Source organism: Grampus griseus (genome assembly GCF_964374135.1).
Source record: "Grampus griseus genome assembly, chromosome: 6".
Lineage (NCBI taxonomy): Eukaryota > Metazoa > Chordata > Mammalia > Artiodactyla > Delphinidae > Grampus > Grampus griseus.
Window position 1 is genome coordinate 12,389,383 of NC_139000.1, and position 24,443 is coordinate 12,413,825.

At 56.8% G+C, this 24,443-nt stretch overlaps 1 protein-coding gene across 3 annotated transcripts; it reads left to right on the forward strand.

The window, feature by feature from the left end:
• Window positions 1-1,095: 1,095 nt before the first annotated feature.
• On the forward strand, window positions 1,096-23,749 carry LHX6 (LIM homeobox 6; the record flags this gene model as incomplete). Of its 3 annotated transcripts, XM_082657572.1 has the most annotated exons (10): window positions 1,096-1,179; window positions 2,329-2,400; window positions 2,792-2,974; window positions 3,330-3,451; window positions 12,333-12,553; window positions 14,729-14,829; window positions 15,046-15,141; window positions 15,359-15,533; window positions 19,345-19,448; window positions 23,642-23,749. In XM_082657572.1, the coding sequence occupies 10 exons, from the start codon at window positions 1,096-1,098 to the stop codon at window positions 23,660-23,662; spliced, it is 1,179 nt and encodes a 392-aa protein (XP_082513698.1). The 3 variants fall into 3 exon arrangements, with proteins under 3 accessions (XP_082513698.1, XP_082513699.1, XP_082513700.1); XM_082657573.1 differs by lacking the exon at window positions 19,345-19,448 and having other exon boundaries at window positions 23,642-23,721; XM_082657574.1 differs by lacking the exons at window positions 1,096-1,179; window positions 19,345-19,448 and adding an exon at window positions 1,480-1,530 and having other exon boundaries at window positions 23,642-23,721.
• Between the last annotated feature and the right edge of the window lie 694 nt (window positions 23,750-24,443).

The window sequence follows — 24,443 nt, forward strand, 5'->3', positions numbered from 1 at the left end:
AAGGCCTGGTCTTTGAGTTTGAGGCTTTTGTGCCTGAGTTTTTGGAGGCTGTGTCTCTCCTATCTAAATGCCTGGGCCTCCTTGCTTTCCCCACCTCTCTCACTATCAGTAGAACCCTAGAGAAGGTGAGATGGCATTAGACTGGATAGCGCAGCAAATTCTGCAAAGAAGGGGGTGTCCCAGGCAATCCCTCCCTGGAGAATTCAGGGGAGCACCCCCCCAACCCAGCCCAATTCCATTTAGGATGGGATGTAGCCCAGGCCCTGAGGAACTGGTGTGCTCTTTAGTTGTTATGGAGCAGAGGCAGCTGCGCAGGTGTGTGAGTGTGTGTAGATGTCTTGTGCTCCTGTAAATGCTGCGAACAGGTCATCATTTGCATCAGATGTACACAAACGTAGGAGGCATGGATTGCATCAACGGAGTATAATGTGTGACTTTATATGAAACCCAGCTCGGCCCGAGGTGTGACCATGCATCCCTCTTGTACCAGTAAGTGGGGCTGTGCCTGAGGTCTGTGGGTGCCCCTTGAGGGAGGGGCGGTGGTGAGAGCTGGGTGCGTGTGTGCCTGAGGGTGCCTTTGTATGTCAGCGTGTCTCTGAGTCTCTCCGTCAGCAACTCTGAGTTTCTGTGTGTCTATATGTCTGTGTGTGTCTCTGGGTCGCTGCCTCGCTGTGTCTCGCTCTCCCTTGGCGGGGAGGGGATTGGTCACGCATGACTCATCTTGAACCGAGCGGGGCTCCAGCGGCAGGGCAGCCGCCGCCGCAGCTGGAGGGGGAGGAGGACGAGGAGGAGGGAGAGGAGGAGGGAGAGGAGGAGGGAGAGGAGGAGAAGAAGGAGGGGGCGGGGGCCTCTCCAAGTTTGTCGGGACCTTCTTCCGAGACCGCGGCGGAGGCAGCCAGGGAGGCCAGGGCTGCGTACCGGCCGGGGCTCGGGGCGGGGGCGGGGGCTGCGGCTGGGACCGGGCCCGGGGCGGCGGGGCCGGCGCCTCCGCTCTCCTCCAGCTCCTGCTTCAGCCTTTGCTCCCGCTGCGGCCGTGGCCCCCCTTGGCGCGGCTCTCCGCGCTGCGCGTCCGCTGAGCCCGCCGCTCCCCTGCCCATGTACTGGAAGCATGAGAACGCCGCCCCGGCGCTGCCCGAGGGCTGCCGGCTGCCGGCCGAGGGCGGCCCCGCCACCGACCAGGTGAGCGAGCGAGAGAGCGAGTGGGTGAGTTGTCCGGGCCGGGGTCGGACAGGCGCCGAGACCCAGCCGGGCCGGGCCGGGTGGCGGGCGGCCGCAGAGCGGAGGGGTGCTGGGGTGCGCTTGGGAGTGTGTGTATGTGAGTGTGTGAGCATGCAGGAGCGCGAGGGGGGGTCGCGGAAAGCGGGAACACATTATGCAAATTTTGAAGGAATTTCTCAAAAAGCGATTTAGCAGAGACACAGGCGAATCAAGAGGAGGCGAGGCGGGTATTGTCCGTCTGAATAGGCGCTGATAGCGCCAATGCGCCGGGGGTTGTTCGGGCGCAAGGCTGAGAATCTCGGCGCGGGGCCGGTCCCGGGCGCTCCGAGGGGCTGGAGGGTGCTTTTTCCCCTTCTTGGACGTCTCCGTTTTCTCTTTTTGGTCCCGTTTCGGCCCCGATCTAGCCCCTGTTTTGCTCTGGGTTTCCCTCCGACTGGCCCGCGAAAGGCGCCTGAATCCGAGTCGGTATCGCCGCACCGATTTCGCCGCGCGCGCGGAGTGGACGGGCTGGTGCTCCCAACGCTCCCGGTTTTATTTTCCTCAAGCGCCCACCCCCCATCTCTTTCTTTTCTTTCTTTCTCTCTTTTCTCCTTTTTGCATTTTGTGTCGAGAGGAGGAGAAGGGAGCGAGGAAGGGGGTGGGTGGAGGGAGAAAAAATTCGATTTTTAATTACTACCATTAAAAAATCAAATTTGCAATTCTTTGGGCGGCCTGATGGATCTCACTGATTGACAGTTGGAATTGACACTCTGGCTACCTCTTATCTTGGGCATTCACGACAATTTCTAATTGCAGGTAGTTTGTATGTGTGCGCGTGTTTTTTTCCCCCCTCAGAGGCTTGTATTGCAAGGGAACTAAGCGATTACTTCAAGAGCCACGGGTTAAGTGCAGGGAGAGGGGGAGAGAGAGGGAAAAAATCCAATCCAAATTCAAATTGCTTCATTAGAGAGACACCGCTTTTGTGGGGAAGGGCTTTAAATGCCCACTACAAAGTTAGGACTCATTGTTCCGCGCCGGTTTATATAACAGGCGCGGGGAGGCGCTGGGCTCAGGCTGCGCGGAGCCAGTTCTGCAGCCGCCGCCGCCTGCGTTCCCTCCCCCCTCCCCCAGGTGATGGCCCAGCCAGGGTCCGGCTGCAAAGCGACCACCCGCTGCCTTGAAGGGACCGCGCCGCCCGCCATGGTGAGTTCGTTCGGCCCTGCTTTCGGTCCCCGGTCTCCCGGCGGCCGGGCCCTGGGGAGCTGACCCGGCTTTCCGGCCCCGAACAGCTGCCCGTGCGCTGGGGGACTGCCGGAGGGCGCCGCCCCTCTCTGAGCCTCGGTTTTCTGGCCGGGAATGTGAGCTTTGACCGCTCCTGGCACCTAGGAAGCGCGTGCTAAAAGTTGGAGCCGTCCTGTCCTCTCCAGTAGGCCCTTCCATTCCTGTCCTGTAGCCCGCGGCTTGTCGTTTCGGGGGCATTTCGTTGTTAGTTGGTTCGCTGAGGCCCCAGATTTGTCTCCGAGGCAGCAGCAACGCTGGGCACCTGGCTTAGCCCTCAGCTCAGAGCGCGGCTCTCCCTCTTTCCCCACTGCAGGCTCAGTCGGACGCTGAGGCCCTGGCAGGCCCTCTGGACAAGGACGAGGGTCGGGCCTCTCCCTGTACGCCCAGCACGCCATCTGTCTGCTCACCGCCCTCTGCCGCCTCCTCCGTGCCGTCTGCCGGCAAGAACATCTGCTCCAGCTGCGGCCTCGAGATCCTGGACCGATATCTGCTCAAGGTGAGACAGGGGCGGAGTGTTGCGTGTGTTGGCGGGGTGTGGGTTGCAACCCAGAGGACTGTAGGGAAACGATGCCGGCGCCAGGTCCACTAAATTCGAAACCTGGCTCATCGCTGCCTGACTGCGTGGCTTCGGGCAAATCGTAGCGTCTCTCTGCGTTCCCGGGTTCCTGTCTGAAAAATGGGCAGAGTTGATTTCTACCTCCCTCAGTCTGTGTTACAGAAGAAAACTGGTGGAAGTCCCATGAACCTTCAGAGCTCTGGCGTATCTGTCTGCAAATGGGGCCGGGGAGGCTGGGGCCGGGCGTGAAAAGAGGCCCGCGCTGAGCCGCCCCCCATCTCCACCCCCTCCCCAGGTCAACAACCTCATCTGGCACGTGCGGTGCCTCGAGTGCTCCGTGTGTCGCACGTCGCTGAGGCAGCAGAACAGCTGCTACATCAAGAACAAGGAAATCTTCTGCAAGATGGACTACTTCAGGTAGGCTGCGGCCGCTGGGCCAGCAATGTCGCCGCAGGCAGGCCACCGGCGCGCGGAGGCCGCCTTTGCGACGCGCTGTCTCTGGCTCCGGAGCCCCCGTGTCCCGAATGCTCTGGCGCGCCGCGAGGGCCCAGCCCACCGGCTCTCAGCGCCACGAACCAGGAGCTCCAGGCCGAGCGCGGGTGCCAGCACAGGTTCGGGCCGCTGATCCGCCTCCGGTTGCTGTGGCCCCCTCGGGTTTGGTCGCGTCTCTGGCTCGGTCTCGGATCCTGCCCGAGTCTCAGGCTCAAGTTCCGACTTCCAGCGCGTTGGTCGAGCTCTGATGTCCCCGTCTTGCCCCGATCCGCTCGTATCCCAGCCGACCTGGCTGCATCTCCGGTGCGCTCCGGCTCTGGGTTCCAACCCTACTCCTACTCCAGCCAAGCCGGCGTCTCTCCCGGGCAGGACCCTGAGCTGGGCTCCAGACTCTTGCCCTGGCTCTGGTCTCGGCTTTTACCCCGGCCGGGTTCGAGGCTGGATTCGAGTCTGGTCCGGCCCCAAGCACTAGCCTCGCATCGGTCTCGGATCCGAACCCATATTCAAGCTCATCGATCTAACTCCCGACCTCGGTCTCCGGCTCCGCCTCAACTCAGACCCCGGCATCGCTCGAGTATAGTGTTTCGAGTCTGGGTTCTGCCTGCATCCCAGGTGCCTGTTCCAGTCCCAGCTCCGTCGTCGTTTCGGGCCCCGGCTTCAGCCTCTCTGGGGTCTAGGCTCTGACTTTGGGCCGCCGGGACAGGAAGGGGGAGTCGGGCGCCGTAGCCAGGGCCCCGAGTAGGATCACCCTGGGCTGCGCTCTCTGTGCCGCGGTGCCGCGTCCCCGCCGCTCAGTTCTCAACAGCAGCCCGGCTAGTCCTCCCGCCGCTTCTCCGTCGCTTGCGCCTGGCTTCTCACCGCGCAGCTCGGGCCTGACCCGGTCACGGGGTCGAGGTCACTGCGAGGTCAGAGGAGCAGCGGCTGCCGGCTCGATCCCGGCGGGAAGCGTGAAGCAGGCCTGAAGCCCGTCCAGCGGGCCTACGGAGTCCAAAGAGAGCAGAGTGAGATTGGTTCCTGGGCCGCACGCCTGTTCCCAAGGGCTTTCTCAGGAAGTGGAGAAAGCTACTCCCCTATAACCACCACCACCCCCTTCCCCAGTCCGCCGACATCCTTCCCATCCTTGCCTCGGGAGAGGTCATGGCTTCAGTCTTCCTGGGAAGACCCCAGCCCCAGAAAGATCCCCTGAGTCAGGGGATGCAGTAGAAGGCAGTGCCGCCCCCTTCCCCGGCATTGAGTCTCTGGGAACTTGGAAAGAGAGGACCTTGAATCTAGGAAGAAGCTAGCAGCATTGGGGGCTGGGGTACTCTAAGGAAACCTTAGGAAGCCTGGTTCGAAAAAACGGACTCTTCCTGGTGCATGGCTGTGAGTGGCAGTGCAGCTGGGGTGTGCATGGGGAGGGGCGGCTCTGCCAGGTGGCCTGGGACTCATGGGACTCAAGGATGCTTGTGTGTCTGTCTTGTCCGGATCTGTGCAGTGGCGCTGGAGGAATGTGTCACTGAGCAGGGTGAGGGGTGTGTGGACAGCGTAGGTGTTCCTTTACAACAAGCATTTGTCTTTTAGTTTATGTGTGAGTGTAGAGAGTATGTGGCTGTGTGAATGTCGGGACCGTGTGTGTGTGCGCGTGTGCACGTGTGTGTGTGTGTGTATGTGTTGTGCAAGGTGGTCAGGACAAGTTCACATTTGGACTGGGATCTGGAGGTGAGCAGGTGAGGGTTCTGAAATCCCTTCATTCCCCATCCCGCCACACAGCCCTCCTCTGAGGGGGCATTTCTGCTTACAGCCTTAACCCAGGCATTGGGGGCTCAACTGTGTGAGGTGAATGTGGATTTGTGGATGTGGATGTGGGCTGTGGTGTGTGTGTGTATGTGAGAGCGGGTTTATCATTGTGTGGTGTGTAACCAGAGTGTGATGTCTCCCCTCCACTGTCCCATCTGACACTTAGCTGGCCAGGGCAGGAGAGGGAGGTTAGGGTCCCTGTGTAGCCAGTGCCCTGCTCTAGGCCTGACTCCAGTTGGTAAAAAAAAAAAAGAAAAGAAAAAGAAAAACAAGCCAGCTACTCTTTCAGGGCTCCTTGGGTTCATCAGCTATCCAGGGACATGGCTGAGGCCTGGGAAACCCAGCAGGCCTCTTCTCGTAGAGTAAGGCAGGCCTGGCCCCCTCTCCTTGCTCTCCTGGTGGGGGCAGACCTGCCACCCTGTGAGCCACATGTCCTTGCTGCAGCTCCAGCCCCAGCTCATGCCCAGGCTGGACCAAGCCCCCGTGGTTGACGTGCTTTCCTAGACCTTCAAGGCTTAGTCAAAACTCAGATCCTGATCTCACTGTTCAGCACCTCACCGGCTGTGGAGTCCCCCTTCCCACTGCGGTGGGGTGGGGAATGGGATGTCCAGCTGTCGTGGAGACACAGAGACCAGGCTCCACCAGGCCAGCCCTGATCACTGTGTGACCTTGGGCAAATCCCTGCGTCTTTCTGTCTCAGTGTCCTCCTACCAGGGTTATCTCTCTGGGCTGCCAAGGAGGCCAGTGAAGGGAGGAAGGCTCAGCAGAGGCTCCCTAAAGTGTAGGTGCTACAGATGTCACCACTGTCACCATTGGTGACAGGATTCCAGACATAATCCCCTAATGGCATTTCCTCAGGCAGTCTGGGGAGCCAGGATGGGGATGGGCCATTTCTGGGCTGCAGGTTCTGAACGCTAATCCTTTTCCAGCAGTGACAAGAGCCCCCAAAGCAAAACTAAAACAGATTTTTGGTTAAGAAAATGGAGAGAATAAAAGCTCACATTCCTTGGGATGAGAGAAGAATTGTGGCTCTTCTGATCATTTCTCCCCCAGCCAGGTCTCCCTGCAGGCATAACTCATCCCTGGCAGCCCCACCTGTAACAAAAATAATAAAACCCACAGAAAGGGAGAGAAAAAAGCAGGCGGAGCGCCAGGCAGGGACTACTGAGTGCCCGGCGTGGCAGCCCAGGCTCTGGGCGGCTGCTGTGAAGGAGCCCCTCCTGGAGAGAGCAGGAATGGGAGCACGGGAGACACAGCCCCTCTCTAGAGCTGGGGCTCAGGGAAGGGCTGAGCGCTCAGATCCTCTAGCCCTCTGTTTCCTGAAGCCCAAGGTCGAGAGTCTGATGGGAAGTGGACTGGAGCGCTCACCCCAAAGAGAGGCCAAGATCTCTGGACAGGATGCAGGGAGGGAGGAAGTGGCCAAGACCCCCTGGAGGGGGCACTGGTAGCTTCCGAGGTCCTCTGGCTCTGGTCTTATTCCCCAGGGAAAAGTTTCCTCTCAGTTCTATCCCCTATCTTGCCCCTCCTTGACACTGGCCTGTAGACCCCTCTTCCATCTCCTTTGGCAGAGCTGGCAGCGTTGGGGACTCAGGAAGCTAGAAGTTAGGAAGGCACTCCAAGCTCATCGGGGCAGGAGGCTGCAGAGCCTGGGTGGGGAGGTGGTCCAGGGGTCCAATGCTGCCCCTGGCTTCGCATTGTTGGAAGGGATTGGTTTTCCACTGGCTGTGTGTCCTCAGTGTGAGGTCGCTGGACCTCTCTGCCTCAGTTTCTCCATTTGCCATCCAAAGAGGGACCTCACCAGCCTTTGTGGCTTCAACCAGATTCCCACCTCCCCTAACCCCCTGAGTCCTAGCAGAAAAAAAAAAAAAAACTACCACCAAGAAAATGTGTATTGCTTTTAATTTCTTCACTTTTTTGGGTTTAAGACTGTTTTTTATTTTCTTCCAAGGAGTGAAAAAAAAAAAAAGTCCTGGGGGTAAAATAGCGTTCCTTTCTGGGGCATTCATGTCTCCACTGCCCTCAGCACTCAAAACCCCAGACAGATGCCTCCTGCCCACCAACCTGTGGCTGCCGCCCCCCAAAGGCAGGCACGGACTGGTCTGCAGTGCCCTTCAAGCTCCTGGCCTCCTGAAGCATCTTGCCTATTGTAGAGTGGGGGAGGTGATGTCCTGAGAGAGTGGAAAGTGCTGTGCCCCGGGTCCCACCAGCGAGAGAGTGGAAGAAGGGACCAGACAGGGATGAGGACACTGTCAGGAGACCTTACGGAGCTCTTCTCTAAGCCAGGAACTGTGTTAACCCTTTACATCTCATTGTTTTATGTCATTGACTCCTCAGATTCCCCCTGTGAGTAGGCTACTGTCATAATCCCTACATTATAGGAGGGGAAACTGAGGCCCTGAGTGGTGAGGTCACACAGCTAATAAGCGGCAGAACTGGGATAAGCCCCGGGGCTGCCTGACTCACCATCCCTGTGTCTAGATACTCAATACTCTTCTTTTATAGCCGAGACATGTCAGCAGCCACCCTGTGCAAGGTGGGGCCCATGCAATGGCAAAGGCCGCCTCCCCCCACCCCACCCCCCGTGGCCCTAGGGCTCCCACAGGGAGCACCTGCTGTGCTGTGTGACTCTCCATGGTGGGCCCTGGGAGTACTAGGGCTGGAGTGAAGTGACCTCAGAGTCCCAGTGACTGGAGCAACTTTGCCAGGATCGGGTCACCAGGGTCTCTAGCCCTCTTGCCTCCTGACCATGGGAGTGGGGAGTAATGGGTTAACTGCTTCTCCTTGTGTTTATGCGGGTGGGGTTCAGAGAGTGCCCCGGGCTGGGCCTGGGAGGGGCCCTACCTACTGCTGTCCCCAGCTTGGCACGAGACACTTAGGACAAGCCCGCAGCCTTCTTTCCCTCCTTCTGCCCCGAACCCAAGCTCAGACCTCGGACTCCAGCGGGAGAACCCCAACCCCTCCCCCGGAGCTAGGGTACCCCGGGAGGTTCAGAGCTGGGAAGCCGCCCCCCCACCGCGGCAGAGAGCAGCCCAGCGGCCGCCAGCTGTTGGGGGACAGATGTTGGGGGAGCTGAGAGAGGCGTTCGGGGAGGGGCCTTGCGCTGGGACCTCCGAGGAGTGGGCCGTTTTAACCTCTTAGTTGCTGGTTCTGTTGTTTCTGGCTGCTTCTCCGAATGGTTTGCCGGGAAGGGGAGGAGCAGAAGGAATAGGAAGGACTCCACCTCTGATCCCCCCAGTTTGCTTCATAGACTCGCTCTAAGGCCCTCAAGCGAGCGTCCCCAACGCAAAACAAGGGAAGCCTGGTTTGAGTGGCACCGCCTTGGCTCCCTAGCTTCTTAATTAACATTGCCCTTCCCACTCTGAGCTTCGGTTTCCTCATGCAGAAAAGGGGTAGCTTAGTAATGGGCAGGGGTCGCAGTGAAATTCCGATGGGCTCTTTCGTTGAGGCTCATTCACCCAACCAATGACTTCCGAGCTCTTACTCGGTATCCAGGAGAGGTAGGCCGGGGGAGCGAGCCTGACTTGGTCAATGGCGCACAGCTCCCTCTGCGGAGCCACTAGCATCCAGATGTCTCCGTTCCCTGCTCCGGGGAGAGAGGGCAAGGCGGTGCGCGTGGCCCACTCCGCTCCTTCCAGCAGTTGCCAGGATGCGCAGCCTCCGTCCAACATCTCTCCATCCTCAAAGCGCCTCTGTGCTTTGAGCCTTTGCCCCGTGGCGCGCGCGGGGACCCAGGGAGGGGCGCGCACAAGGCTGGGGGTGGCGGGCGATGGCCGCGCCCCCTAATCGCTTTGGCGCTCCCTTCGCAGCTCCCGAACACCCCTTTCTTGAAGTTTCGTTGTCTCCGCCGCCGATTTCGCTGCTTCCGGAATCCGGCGGCTCGGGCCTCGCAGCCCGCCTGGGAAGGAGTCTGTCGGTTTGTCAGAGCCTGGATCTGTAAGCCTCCTCGTGCCCCTTGTTTGTGCCACTGACCCCTTCCCCGGGTGGGGGACACGCTTCAGGAGCGGCCCGAAAACTGCAAAACGACCCCCCAACTCCATCCAAGGATCCAGCGGGAGGATGATTTCGTTGACTGGGCGGAGACACGGCGAGCGCAGGGAGCTCCTAGAGCTGGGGACAGCTCCTGGCATTTAGGGTGACACGCGGAGGGTGAGAAAGTTGCTGACAGGTCGCTAGCGGCTCCCGCCTCAGAGCAATTGGATGAGGGCACTGTGAGCCGCCAACGTAGGCGCAGAACGCGCCCGGGCGTCGGGGCTCGTGGAGCGGGAAGATCAGGGATGCGCGGGGAGTCTTGGATGCGTCTTGGCCGAGAACGAGGCATCCCGCAGAGCCAAGCGCCAGGATCCGAGATGTTACACTCTGGCTCAGCGCACTGATCCCGGAACACGACAGGCTGGAGACGCAACGGCTCCTGCCGGCCTCTGAGGGCCCGGACCTTCGCCTCCCGGCCCTTTCAACTCCCTGGGAACGCACTCCCAGCTTACCGGAGCCTGAGGGTTCCTATGCCTTGCGCGCGGGAGTTTCCAGGTCCCAAGGCCCGGAGTGGGGATTGCGACTCGGTCAGACCAGGCCCCTTTCCCGTTCATACACCAGGATTCAACTCTACGCATCTCCCGTTCGGCTGCTTTCGCAGGTTCTAGGGGTACTTTTTGCACTTCGGAGGGGACCTCAACCCCTGCCCCACACTCCCTGTGGTCTTGGCGAAGTCACTTGTCCACCCTGAACCTCCGATTCCACGTGTGCAAATTGGGTGCCAGAGTCCCCATTTCACGTGGTTGCGGCGAGGGGGATGCAAAGAAAGAGTTGCGCCCCAGGACGCTGGAGCGCAGCGAGGGTTCTGCACCCGGCTGGCCCTTCTTCCTCCCTTCAGAGGCCCGGAAGTTCTCCCAATCCTGAGCCGGACCTCGGAATTTGGGGTCGGCCCCTCGGCGGGAGGAGGCTCCGGTGGGCAAAGCGGTTTCCTCTCCTTTTTACTGAGAGATTGGGAACGGAGACGGCGGGCTGTGCCGGGGAAGCCGAATTTCCGGGGTCGGGAACCACTTCTGTTTGGGAGGCAATTGACCGAACCCGCAAAGGTGCGCAGCGCTGCCTGAGCGAACGGCGCCGCCCGCCGACAGGGTCCCCTAGGGCTCCTTGTCTGACAGAGCGGCATGGCACTGGGGGTACGTCTAGAGCCGGGGCTGGCAGAGGCCTCCGCTCTGCTGCACTCAGTTCAACCCGAGACCGTTTATTCAACCGGCAGTTGCTTGCATTTGCCAAGGCAGGCGAGGCTGTAACCAGGGCGCATTTGCTGGGCTGGTTCCTCCACGCACTCAAAGGCATTTCCGAGTGCTCTTTTGGGTGGAAATGTGCCTCTGGGGACACAGAGGCAAATCTTCTAGCTCCTTTCCCAGGAATACCAGGGGTGGAAGGGAGAGCCAAGAAACCTGACATTTACAAACCGGTGTGATCATTGCTGAGAACGTGGTGCTGGGAGCCGTGGGACTGGGGGTGTGGGGGGAGGGTGGGATGAGGGAACAGCCTGTGCGAAGGCCTGGGGTGGGAAAGTGCTTCAGAGGGGGCCATAAGACCTGGAACCAACCTTCCACTGTAGCTGACTGGGGCTCATGCTTGAGTGTAGGGTGAGGGATCTTGAGGAAGGTTAGGGAGGAGAGGAGCCAGAGAGGATGTGGTCTGTTGAGCTTTGTAAACTCCCAAGGATCTTGGACTAGATCCTGAGGGTAGAGTGGAGCCACCAGAGGATTTTAAGCAGGGCAGCGGACAGGGTAAAGTGTGCCTGCTGGAAACTTCCCTGTAGCCACTACGTGGAGGACGGGTGTGGAGACTGGCAGCGAGGGGCGCATGGTGGGAGCCTGGTTTAGGAGGGTGGTGGTGGCAGTGGCGAGGAGGAGATGGGTCCCAGAGATACTTAGGAAAGGGAACCAACAGCGCCTGATGATTGGTTGGATGGGGGATTGAGGAGAGGGAGGAGTGTATGATTTAGGTGTCTAAGCTTGAGAGGCTGGATGGGTGAAAGCACCATTCCCTGAAACAGTGGAAACTGAGGCTCAGAGGGTCCGGACAGGGTCACAGAGTGAGTCATTCACTTCAAGAACAAATTCTCCCTGGTGCTCTGGGGACAGGCCTTGGGCTGACTTCTGGGACAGGGCAAATCAGACTGCTGCTTCCTGGAGGGGCTCCCAGTCTGGTGGTGGAGGCAGCCACACCCAAATAGCCACACCACAAAGGGGGAGGGAGAAGGGGAAGAAGCAGAATCAAGGAAGGCTTAAGGGAGAGTGGGGCATTTGATCTGGGCTTTTTTGTCTTGTTAGAATGACACAGGACTCCAGAGTCTGGGACTAGCTGGTTACTTAATAGACTACAAAGCACTAAACAAATAGCCGTAGCTGCTGTTGTCACCTAGTTCAGCTCAGGGCAAGGAAAATGAGAACTCAGAGAGGTTAAACAATGTGCCCAGGGTCACAGAGCTAGTAAGGGCATATCTGTCTATGCTTCCAAGAAACTCTGAGCTTCTCTACAGCTGGGTTACAGTTTATTCACCTCTGGAGTCATACTGGCTAGGAGTTCTCTCCTTGCAAGCTGTGTGACCTTGTGCAAGTTACTTTACCTCTCTGGTCCCCATTTTCCTCATCTGCAAAATGAAGATTACTTGGGACGATCAGCATAAAACACTTAGAATCTTGCTGGGCAAGTGGTTAAGTGCTCATAAATCTGCCTATATTATTACTACTATTAAATTTCCCCTAACACTTATATTTTAATGAGCAGATTAATACTATATACAAATGTTAAGTGATCATTGAAGAAAATTTGGAAAACTCAGAAAAGCACCAGGAAGAAAATAAAAACCACCTACCAGCTTGCCTTCTAGGTGGGACTTGGCTGCAGGGGGTGGTGAATCCAGGCAAAGGGAAATGCACGCGTGAAGGCCCTCAGGAACCTGGGCACGGCCGGGCCACTAGGATTTGGATGGCCTGTCTGAGCCTCGCCACCCCCTCCCCTTCGCCCCCCACCCCCACCCCGTGTCCTTCAGCCGATTTGGGACCAAGTGCGCAAGGTGCGGCCGACAGATCTACGCCAGCGACTGGGTCCGGCGGGCACGCGGCAATGCCTACCACCTGGCCTGCTTCGCTTGCTTCTCGTGCAAGCGCCAGCTGTCCACGGGCGAGGAGTTTGGCCTGGTCGAGGAGAAGGTGCTCTGCCGCATCCACTACGACACCATGATTGAGAATCTCAAGAGGGCCGCCGAGAACGGTACCCAACCCGCCCCGCCCCGCCCCGCCCCGCCCTGAAACTGGCTGCCTCTCGGCTCCCCAGCCTTCTCTGACCACCCCCCCCCAGCACCCCAGGGACTGCCCACACTTCGCTAGAGCCAGTTGCCCCCTTTATCACCTGCAGGCAGCATGGGGGTGGGGCTGCACACAGATCTGGCCGCTTCTGGCTCCACCATTTGTTTGAAAGTTGGAAGTCACAGCCGGTTCTTGCAAATTATGTTTCCTAATCTGTAAAATGGGGCTGATGGTGGGACACCTCAAAGCTAGATGAGCTGATGTGCTGTGAAGCCGAGAGGCGCTCAGTGAACCCTAGAGATGATTCTCATAATGGGGCAGCCTACTCCACCTTTGGACAGCTCTGGTTGGCCTGGAGGCTCATCCCCTCCCGTTTCCTGGAACCAGGCTTGGGCCCGTCTGCGAGAGATGAAGTGACCCTCTTCTCCCAACTCCCACCACAGCAGCTACAGGCCAGAGATTTGGGGGTGGGGTTTTCATCCTGGACTGTAAGGAGAGAGACCTTTGAGTCTGGAGACCCAAGCTTCAGGTTTGCTTCTGGCGTGTTGTGCTGACATACAAAGTTTCCTTTTCTCTCTGGGCCTCAGTCTCCCTAGTTTCAAGATGGATATTGGACTAGAAAGATCCCTAAATCTCTTCTGGCTCTGATACTGTGATTTCCCAAGACACTTAGGCTCAGGGACAGGGTCCAGGTCTTCCTGGGATCATGGGGGCTGAGTCATAAAGTGTCTGCCCCGTCCCCAGTGCCTCTGAGGAGGAACTAGTCTAGACGTCCCCAGAGTGTTCTTGGCCATGGCCACAGCAGAGCCATCACTTTCTCCAGCCAGGATCAGGGCTGAGTGGGTCTAGGTGGGGAGCAAGTGAAGCTGGGGTGCTCTGAAGTTACCTGCAAGTAACTGGGCAAGTCAGTTGTGGAGCTGGGATGGAAGCCCAGGAGTTAGAGGTTCCCCCCACACCATGGCTCAGGAGTGACTCCAGGCTCCTTCCATACCTGGACCAACCAGGACTACCCCTAGTCACAACCTTGCCAATTACACTCCAGCTCTCACAGTCAGGCCTGACTCCAGACTCCTACCACGCAGGGAACCTGAAGGCTTATGGTCTCAGGACTCCTTTACTGAGCAGCCCTCAGTTTTGGCTACTGGTTTACTTTTTAATCTTAAACACACACATGCCCATTATAGAAAATTAAGAAAAGATGGTTAAGCAAAAAGAAGAAAATAAAGACCACTTCGAATGCCACCACCCCTCATATTTTAGTGTCTATCTTCCCAGATTTCGTTCTATGTCTGTATGTTGGAGTGTTTGTTTAGTGTTTTTCCTAATTAAAAAAATTATGAACAGTGGTGGAATTCCTGGAGATTTTTATTTTCTTCTTTGTGCTTATCTGAATTTTCTGAGGTTTTGGCAAGGAGCATCTTATTACCTTTGCATTGCAAAAAATGAGGTACTAAAAACTAAAATGGGAATACATTTAGTGTGATTATAAAAGTAATGTAAATGGAAAGAGAATAACTAACGTATACTCCAGTTAACAAAGTTAAACCTTAGAGAAATAAGGTGATGAGACACGTGATTGTTGAAAAAACTTCAAAAGTTGCAGAAACATTGAAAGTAGGGTCTTCATAATTGCACTCCCTCCTGCGAACACTTTGGTGTATATCCTTCCAACCTTTTTTGCTCCCATCCGTTTTTACAAAATTAGGATCACAGTTCTGTAACCTGCCTGCTTCTCATCTCCGCCAGCCCTTGGTTTCCCCAGTTTATCAAGGAGGGAGCCCAATTTGGGGCGCTAGAGTCAGCCAGCTGTCAGAATACCAGTCGAAAGGTCCAGAGCTGGGATTTTCTTCTCTCTGAACCTCAGTTTCCTCCGCTGTAACACGAGGATAATGTCGCCCGTGCTCAGGGCTGTGAGACATAAAGGGCACACCGAAAGAGAAGCGTCTGGTACTGAGCAGACGCTCAGAAGTGGAAGCCCCTTCCCCAAAGACTGAGCTCAGGGACTAGGACCCTGGGATCCCCCCTCCCAGCCCACTCCGCTCCCGACACTTCCAGGGACCAGCTCCCGCCACCCCCGTCCTTTCCAGGCTGCCACTAGAAGAGATGGGGACGCGTGGTCAGCCACTTCTGTCGCCCTCAGGGAACGGCCTCACGCTGGAGGGGGCAGTGCCCTCGGAACAGGACAGTCAGCCCAAGCCGGCCAAGCGCGCGCGGACGTCCTTCACCGCCGAGCAGTTGCAGGTACCTTGGCGGGCCGCGAGTGGCCGGGTGTGGGCCGGGCCTCGGAGTGGGCGGGGCTGAACGGGCCTCCTGACTCCGCCCCTCTGCCCGACCCGCGGGTGGCGGGGAGGGGCTGTAGCTGTCTGGGGCGTGGCCTCTGGGCCGGAGCCTCTGATTGGGCCGGGGCCTTGGCGACCTCGGCGGGCTCGTGCCTCACCGCCCCGCGGCGCCTGGCAGGTTATGCAGGCGCAGTTCGCGCAGGACAACAACCCCGACGCGCAGACGCTGCAGAAGCTTGCGGACATGACGGGCCTCAGCCGAAGGGTCATCCAGGTGGGGCCGGGGGTGGGCGGGGCCTTCGGGTCTGGGGCGGGGCCTAGGGACCTTGGGGGTGGGCCCTCGAGCGCGTAGCTGGGCTGCGGAGCTGCGGGTTCGGGGCGCACGTGGCCGCCCTTCCTGAGTTGGCGACGAGGCAGTCCCTCCTGGGGTCCCCCGGCGGTGCGTCCGACTCTCTTCCGCGAGGCTGAGGCTGCTGAGGCTGTCGTTCCAGGTGTGGTTTCAAAACTGCCGGGCGCGTCATAAAAAGCACACACCACAGCATCCCGTGCCGCCCTCCGGGGCGCCGCCGTCCCGCCTCCCCTCCGCCCTGTCCGACGACATCCACTACTCCCCGTTCAGCAGCCCCGAGCGGGCTCGCATGGTCACCCTGCACGGCTACATTGAGAGTAAGTGACCGCCACAGCCTGGTCGCCCGGCCTGTGGGAGAGGGGGGGTGCAGATGAGCGCTCGTGGGCGGCGGAGGCATGGGGAGCCTCGTGCGTGCAGACGAGGGTTCCGCAGTCCCTCGGACCTAGTGGTTGTGGAGAGGAGTTAAGTGCCCCGGCTCTGCCTTAGAGGGGCTCGACCCTTAGTAGAGGCCAGCCATTAAGCCGTTCAGAAAATATTGGTACTTTCCAAACATCCACTCGGTGCCAGGCCCCGGGGACTAGGGAGAGAACAAGATGGCTAAAGTCCTGTCCTGGGGAGCCTGGGTTCTGGTGGGAGAGACGTGGAACAATACGAGATAGATGAGCGTGTGGTGTTAATTGTGGTGATTCCTGTAGTCAAGATGCTGGCTGGGAGTGTCTGGAGATGTTGCCTATCAGTGGGCTGAGACCAGAAGGATAGGTAGGAATTAGTGAGACACAAGGAGTGGGGAAATAGGGGTGCAGGCAGCAGAGGAACCGAATGTAGGCAGAAAGCGTGGCATGGGTGCGTTTGGGGTTGCAGAAGAAAGCCAGGGTGGCAGGAGTACCCAAGGTTGTGAGGCCGTGGGCAAATCACCTGACCTCTTTGAACCTCAGTTTCCTCATCTGTAAACTGGGACATTAATAATGCCTACTTCACAGGGTTATGAGGATCCACTCATGTGTTCAGTTAATATTTTTTGAGTGCCTTCTGTGCCTTCTGGGATACAACTGAAAACACAACAGACCAAAGCCTGTGTGCTCCCAAGGCTCACGCTGCAGGACGGGAGAGGGGGGAGAGAGAATAAACGAATAAAGGATGGAGGGCAGGCATGTCAGTGGGGACTGAGCACTGTGGTGGAGAGGGGGTGGCAGGTTGTGGTGGAGTGACCTTCGAGCAGGAACCTGGGGGAAAGAGAGAGAGTAGGCTTGTGCATTTCTGGGGGATGGACATTCAGTGAATCTGCTGTTGAGCAGGTGCTTATCACAGATTTTCTTTCCCTTTGAGGTTGTTTCTATTGATTGTTTCCTCAAAGCTGGGCATGACCAGAAATATAGCAGTGATGACAACATACCCACAAACTCAAACCCTCCCTCTCTGGCTCCAAGGGAAAGAGAAGGGAGGTCAGGGAGAGCACAGCTGTGTCCTGAGTCCCTGCCATGTGCCAGGCACTGTCCTACCACATGTTTCTAAACATCACCATCCCATTGTACAGATGAGGAAACCAAGGGCCAACAGTAAGTTAGTGGGAGCCGGGTTCCTTAATGATTGAATGTGGGCTTTAGCATCAGACTGTGGGGCTTCGGATCCCGTCCCTGTCACTTACTAGCTGTGTGACATTGGGTAAGCTTCTTAGCATCCCTGAATTCCAGTTTCCTCATCTGTAAAAAATGAGGACAGTAAGAATCCAAGCCCTTTTAAAAAACGGAAAGAATATGTATCTCAAAGCAGTGTTGCGAGCATCAAATGAGATAATTGACTTAACGTCCTCAGCATTTTGTAAGTGCTGGATGAGTACTAGCTGCCCTTGTGGTGGTGGCAGTGGCTCTGGTTGGTGGAGCTGAGAGTGTAGAGCCCTGCTCACCGCGCCAGGCTGTCAGTTGGAAACAGTGTCTCTTTGTTCTGTTCCATTTCTGAACCATCTGCTTAGTAGGAGGGACTTTTTTCCCCCTTTCTTTTTGAAACAATGACATGTTGAGGCTGCAGAGAGCCCATTGTTGATCTAGTTCATCTGTTAAAGGAGCCAAGGACCAGGGGCTCTCTAGGTACCAGGAGTCTGGGCCACCAGCCGGCGCTTGCTGTGGAGTTGGTAATGGACCTAGGTGGCCCCGTGGAGAGTGGGGCCGTGGCCTCCGGAGCTGTGCCAGGACTCTGCCCACACAGTTTGTCGGCCAAGTCTAGAACTGTCTTGGACACCTAGAGAAGGGGCTGAGGTAACCTTTCCTTTTCCCCTTAAGGCGAACCCAGCTCAGGGCAGGAGGCATCAAGGGTATTTGGACCTGCTGCCTCTTGCTGCATGACTGAAGGTCACGCTAGCACTCTTCTTCGCCGTTTACTAAATTCACAGGTTCCTGAGTTTCCCGGAGACTTCAAACTTGGAATATGATAAAAAAGCTTTGGAATCAGATTCCAGAAATGTGCACACACACACAGCTTCCCATGTAATCTCAGGCTGTTTGTGGACCCCTAAAACCCCCCAGGTTAAGAATCCCCCATCTTATACAACCACCGTATTCTACAAACGAGGGAACTGGGGCTCAGAAAGGAACAGTGACTTGTCCTAAGTTACATATCAATTGTAAGTCTCTGTACAGAGCTCTTTCGCCTCTGACCAAAGAGGATGAAGTGCAGAGAAGAGCAAGGCCATAGACGTCTCCACTGTAGTGGTAAAGAGGCTGAAGCATGAGAGATTCGGGTCAGACATAAGGATGGACTCCCCCCACCCCCGCCACCGCCATTTTAGGTGTTGTACAGAGACCCATTCAACAGATTAGATGCCATGCCTCATTCTAGATCCTGGAAATCCACAAAGATCTAGAATCTAGAAAACAGACAACAATTCCTGACCTCATTGGAGCTTGCATTATAGCTGGCAAAGACAGATAATATCAAATAAAAAATAAAAATACACAGTAAGTCAGATGATGGTAAGTGCTAAAGAGGAAAAATAAAGCTGAGAAGGATGACAGGGAGGGTAGGGTTGGCGTTGGGTTGCAGTTGTAAATGGATGGTCAGGGAGAGCATCATAAAGAAGGTGACATATGAGTGCAGAGTCCTCTAGGGTGTGGGCGTAAAGCCTTGGTGATTCTTGGGAGATAAGAAGGTACAGTGCACCAAGGGAGGATTCTAATGGATGGGGTACAGCCTTGCGTGTAGGAGGTGTTCTGTACATATTCGTTTCTTTTTCTTTTTTTACTTTTTTAATTTCATATTGATTCACAATGTTGTGTTAATTTCTGCTGTACAGCAAAGTGATTCAGTTATATATATATATGTGTATATATGTACATATATATGTGTGTGTATATATATATACATATATATATGTGTGTATGTATATATATATATATACATACACACATTCTTTTTTTTATATTGTTTTCCATTATGATTTGTCAGAGAATGTTGAATACAATTCCCTGTGCTATACAGTAGGACCTTGCTGTTTATCCATTCTATATATAACAGTTAGCATCTGCTAACCCCAAATTCCCACTCCACCTCTCTCCCACCCAGCCCCCCTTGGCAACCACAAGTCCGTTCTCAATGTCTATGAATGTGTTTCTGTTGCACAAAAGTTCATTTGTGTGATATTTTAGATTCCACATGTAAGTGATATCATATGGTATTTGTCTTTCTCTTTCTGACTTACTTTACTTAGTATGATAATCTCTAGGCCCATCCATGTTGCTGCAAATGGCGGTATTTCGTTCTTTTTTATGGCTGAGTGGTGTTCCATTGTTTATATGTACCACATCTTCTTTACCCATTCATCGGTCGATGGACATTTAGGTAGTTTCCATGTCTTGGCTAATGTGAATAGCGCTGCTATGAACATAGGGGTGCCTGTCCATACTCATTTATGAGTTTATTTATCAGTGAGCTAGACAGTTATCGTGTAACACTTTATAACTCATAAAGAATTTCACGTAGAAAAATGGTACCCTATTGAAATTTTGCCCAGGACCACCCAGCTGGTAAGTGGCAGAGGTGAAACTGGCCCCAGGGCTCCAGCCTACCGAGCCTGGGGCTGGTGGGATCCTGCATGGAGGCTGGGGGATGGGCTCCAAGGCATCCTCTCGTCCACAGGTCAGGTACAGTGTGGGCAGGTGCACTGCCGGCTGCCTTACACCGCGCCCCCCGTCCACCTCAAAGCCGATATGGATGGGCCACTCTCCAACCGGGGTGAGAAGGTAAACGGAGCTGGGTTGGGTTGGGTGGGTCAGAGCCACCTTGCCAGGAATGGCTTCCTGGCAGGATTCTCATCGCTGAGCAGGCACCATGCCACTTTGTGGCAGACCCTCTGCCCAGACACTCAGGCCCCCACTGTGCCCCCGAGGTAGTAGTCCCTCAAGCAGGCGCCAGTGTGTTCAGTGCGCATGGCCAGCCTCCTCGCAGCGCGCCCGCCCATGGCTGGCCTTCTCTTTTTCAGATTTGTGGATTTAGTTACTTTGCTCAAACTTGGCGGTCCCGAGGAGGGCTTATATCACACACCACCCCGCCTCCCACCATCTCACGGGTTTCTCCTACTTCCTCCTTTGTATTCCTGTCTGTTGGGAGTGAATATCCCGAGCTGGTGGGGCCCGGGGACAGCAGGCCAGCCAGTGATCGTGGTCAACTGGTAAGGCCTCCTTTGTGGAACCCGATCTCTAGTTGTCTCAAGCATTAGGACTGGACACCCAGAAAGGTGCTTGGACATCGCTCAGTCCAGTGGCTTGAAAGCTTTGTTTTAAGCCCGGGAACCCGTTTGTTTACTCTTTTCCATAACACAAGATGCAGATGAAAGGGGGTGGAGCTGCTCTGGGTGAAACTGCGGAGTGAGTAGGGCCCTCACCTCCGGCTCAGCTCCCAGACACTTCCCAGCGAGCCTTGAAAGCCACTGCTCTCAGACACCCTCTCATTTTAGAGACGGGGAAATTGAGGCCCAGGTGGCTCAAGGTCACAGAGCCTGAATGAGAACTTGTGCCTTGGTTCGTTCACTCATTCAGCCGACATTCACTATGTACTGACTGTGCCCGCGAGCCCCGAGTCAGTTGCCAGGAGCACAGAGATGAGGAAGGCATAGTCCCTGCCCTCGAGGAGGCCAACAGTTACACCAAAGGGTGATCAAACTGTGACGCAGAGGCCAAGGGAGCTGGGGGGTGGGGCGCAGCTCGGGAGAGACACAGGAAGGCTTCCTGGACGCAGGCACGTCTGAACCTCAGAGTTCAGCCGGGAAGGCATGAGCCGCCACGGCTCTCAGGCAACCCAGAGCAATTCAGTGCTGCTGGCACACAGGCTTGGGAGGAAACAGAGTGAGAGGCGGGGGCCTTGGGCTGCCAGGTGAAGGCGTGGGGACCGTGGTGGGCCCTGGAGGCCTCTTTTAGAAGCATCACTATAGTGGTCCTCGGAGAGGCAGGGAGCCCCAGGAATCATTGGGTGTGCTGGGCCACGGAGGCAGGGCCAGGCCTTCGGGCTGAGTGCAGTCTTCATGTGCCGCAGCATCATTTGGGCAGCGTGTAGAGATGCAGATTCCCCAGCCTCGCCCCTAGAGAGCTGGTGGGGAGTTCTGGGACGGGACCCCGCGATCTGCGGGTGTAATACCCAGCCCCAGTGATTTTGGCAGGCAGACAGGCGTGGGACTACTCCTCCAGGACAGCCCCTCTTACTCTGCCTCCTAATTAAACACCTGCTGTGTGCTAGGCTCTGTGCTGGGCTCTGTGCTGGGCTCTGTGCTGGGTACCGTGGGGAAAGTAGATGGTGCGGAGGTACGGACAGCCCAGTAGGAGCGGTAGGTTTATAAGTAAATGGTAGTACATCTTCAGCCCCACATCCCGCAGACCCCAGTGGCGGGTGAGCACGCCCCAGGAACGTCCCCTCCGAGATAGTCATACAGGAAGAGCTGCTTTTGGTTGAAGCACTTCACACGTGTTGTCTGATGCCACCCAGTCACCCTGTGGATATGAGGATGGCATCGTCACGGTAAAGATGAGGAAACAGAGGCTCAGAGAGGTGACACAATTTGTCCGGGGATGCAGCACGTCTGTCAGACTCTGAAGTCCGCCTGGTTCAGTAGTGACCTCCTTCTGTGCCGCACTTTACAGTTTACACAGCGCTCTCTCTGACCTCGCCCTTCACTGTCTCCCTAGGAGGATGACTATGGTTGATGCCATTTCATAACTGCAGAAACTGGGTCTCAGTCAGAGCAGCAGCTTGCCCAGGGTCACACAGTGAGCGTGGGTACAGCTGGCCTCCATCCTAGGACTGCCTGCCTCGGAGCTGCCCCCGTCCTGTGGGAGAGAGTTTGTCCTGTCAGACCTGGCACCGGGACTGCAGAGGCGAGCTGGCGTGGTCCCTGTCCTCAGGGAGGGGGTGGGTGGCTTAGAGCAGGAGGCAGGCAGCCACATCCCAGCTTGACAGGGCAGTTGCGGTGAGGGATGCACGTGGCCTTCGAGGATTCAGAAGAGGGAGTGGCCAGCTCTCGGGAAGAAGCAGGGGACACGAGGAGCCCGTGCGAGGCAAGGAGGCTTGGAGGGACCTGGATTTGAGGGACGGTGGGGGGTTTAGTGCGGCTGAGGCCTTGGGTGGGGTGGGAGCTGACAGGGGGTCACATAATGAAGGCCTTGCACCTTCAAGCAAGGGGCCTGGGAGCGGCTATTATCTGGAGGGGAGAGGGGAGCCTTGCAACAGATTAGGGCTGGGCTCAACTCTTGGAGTCGAGCCCTCGTCTCCTGGTTTCTCAGCTAAGCCTGTGGTTATGTCTGGTTCAGCCTGAAGGATGAGCCGGTCTGGGGTCTGGCAGCTTTGGTCGTGGAAGTTTTCTGGCCCCTGGGTTTGGCTGCTGAGCCAGAGTTTTTCTCTTGCTGGGCCATATCCCCAACTTCGTGTCCAGCGGCTCTGCAGAAAAATGTCTCCGCCTCCTCCATGACCTTCCGCCCTCTCACTGCCAGACCTTCCTGCCAGCGGCCAGGGACCTTTTCTGTCCACATCTTGCCAGCCTGGCGGGCTGTGTGTATGGCCAGTCAGTGCAGAACGGCATGGGCTTTTTCTCCCAAGTCCCTCCGGGCCTGAGCCAGCCTAGTGAGGAGGAGACTCAGGGCCCCCTAGAGCAGCCCCCTGAACCCACTCATCAAGACCAGCACTGGCCTGGCCGGGAGAACAGCGCTGTGGGCATCTGGGGTAGCACCCTCCGCCTCCACCACATCATCATTTGGCCACACCTGCCTGTGAGCTTCCAGGACCACTTTTTTTTTTTTTTTTTTTTTTGGTACGCGGGCCTTTCACTGTTGTGGCTTCTCCCATTGCGGAGCACAGGCTCGGGACGCGCAGACTCAGCGGCCATGGCTCACGCGCCCAGCCACTCCGTGGCACGTGGGATCCTCCCAGACCGGGGCACGAACCCAAGTCCCCTGCATCGGCAGGCAGACTCTCAACCACTGCGCCACCAGGGAAGCCCCAGGACCACATTTATTCCCGGTCATGGGCCCAGATCCCACAGTTCAGAGCTTGGAAGGCTCTTAGAAATCAGGGCCCGGCCGTCATCGATCAGATGGAGAGACTGAGGCTTATGGAGGGGAAGCGTCTTTCAGAGTCACCCCTCTTGAGAGAGCTTCTGTTCGGAAGAGTCCAAAGTCAGGCAGACATCCCAGAGACCAGAGGGGAGCACGGCCCAAGGTGGGGTGAGTGGGCGAGGCCGTGTGATGTGGGCTCTGGAGTCAGGCAGACCGGACCCCAGCTCAGCCACCTTTTCTCTTTGAGACCTGGGAACACACCCACTGTGTGTCGGGCACCTGGCGTGTCTGAGCCACCTGCCCGTCGAGGTGTTTGGCTGCATGAAGGGCTTGGCCTGTTGCCTGGTGCTTGATAGGCACCGCGGGTAAATGTCAGGGTGGCCTGGAGAGGAAGAGGCAGTGGGTCTAATGAAGAGAGCTTGTTCTAGAGCCTAGGCCTGGGTTGCAGTGCTGGGTCCACCTCTTCCTGGCTGTGTGATTGCGGGCTCACTGATTTTCACCTCCCCAGCCTCAGCGGCCTCCCCTGTAAAGAGGAGATGGTGGTGGGACACCCTCGTGGGGCTGAGGTGAGGCTTCTGTGAAATCGTGCAAGTGTGCACTGTACCCAGTGCCGGGTACAGTGCCTAGGAGACACTTGCTGCTGCTCTTGGATTTCACCAGATCCTCCCCATTCTGAGAGAGAGGTGTTGTCATCCCCATTTTACAGATGAGGAAACAGGCTCAGAGAGGGGGAGTGAGTTGCCCAGGGCCCCGCAGCAAGTAAGTGTCTGCGCCAGGATTTGAACCTAGATGTGGGCCCTGGGCCCGCCTCCTTCTCCATGCCTTCGAGGACTTCTGGGGCGCTACCAGGCGGGGCAGGCCCTGGCTCAGCCCCCTCCCACGCCCTCCTCTTGCAGGTCATCCTTTTTCAGTACTAACGCTGCCGGCACTTCCGCATCTGAGCATGGGCGCCCGGCAGCTGCCCCTCAGCCGCTGAAATCCGGAGTCCGAGCCGCTGCCAGGGATCCACCCGCTCTGCCTCCACCCCTCATCCGCCATCCTGCCCACCACCAGCTGGGCCCCTGGGCCTGGCCTTCCCCTCTCCTGCCGAGAACCAGAACCCGCCAGGAGCACCGCGGAGCCCTCCTCCCTGAAGGCAGAGCTCCCTGAAATTTGGAGCCAGGGTGAAAACAACAGCCTGTGTTTCCCATTTAGACAGGAGTCGTCTTCAACTTAAGCTGATTACAATAGCAAAAGGCCGAATTGAATCGCACGACGCCAACAGCCTTCCAATTTACAGGTTTTCTTTCCTCCCATATTGGCCTTTATTTACTACTTCCTTGGAACCATCTCTGAATTCTGAATAGCGGACAACCCCCAATGTTATCCACTCTGTTGCTTTTGTTTGGAAAACTCTACAGTGTTTGTGGGATGTCCCCAAAGGAAAGCTATGTTCTAATTTTATCATTTCCATCTGTCTGGTTATGTCAAGTTAATACAGAGAGAGAAGAGACACTGACCAACCCTGAGAGGCCCAATAGGGCACAGATGGAGGCCTGCCCAGACCAAGAGGCAGGGGGAAAAGCGGGGGCCGGGGGGAGGGGGCGGGGCAAGGACCCCCATGGGTTTGGAGGCCCAGGAGAAGGATGCGGCACACTGGGCTGGGAGAAGTACTAGCCATTTTAAGGAGAGGACAGAGGAAACTCGGGGTGTGTGTCG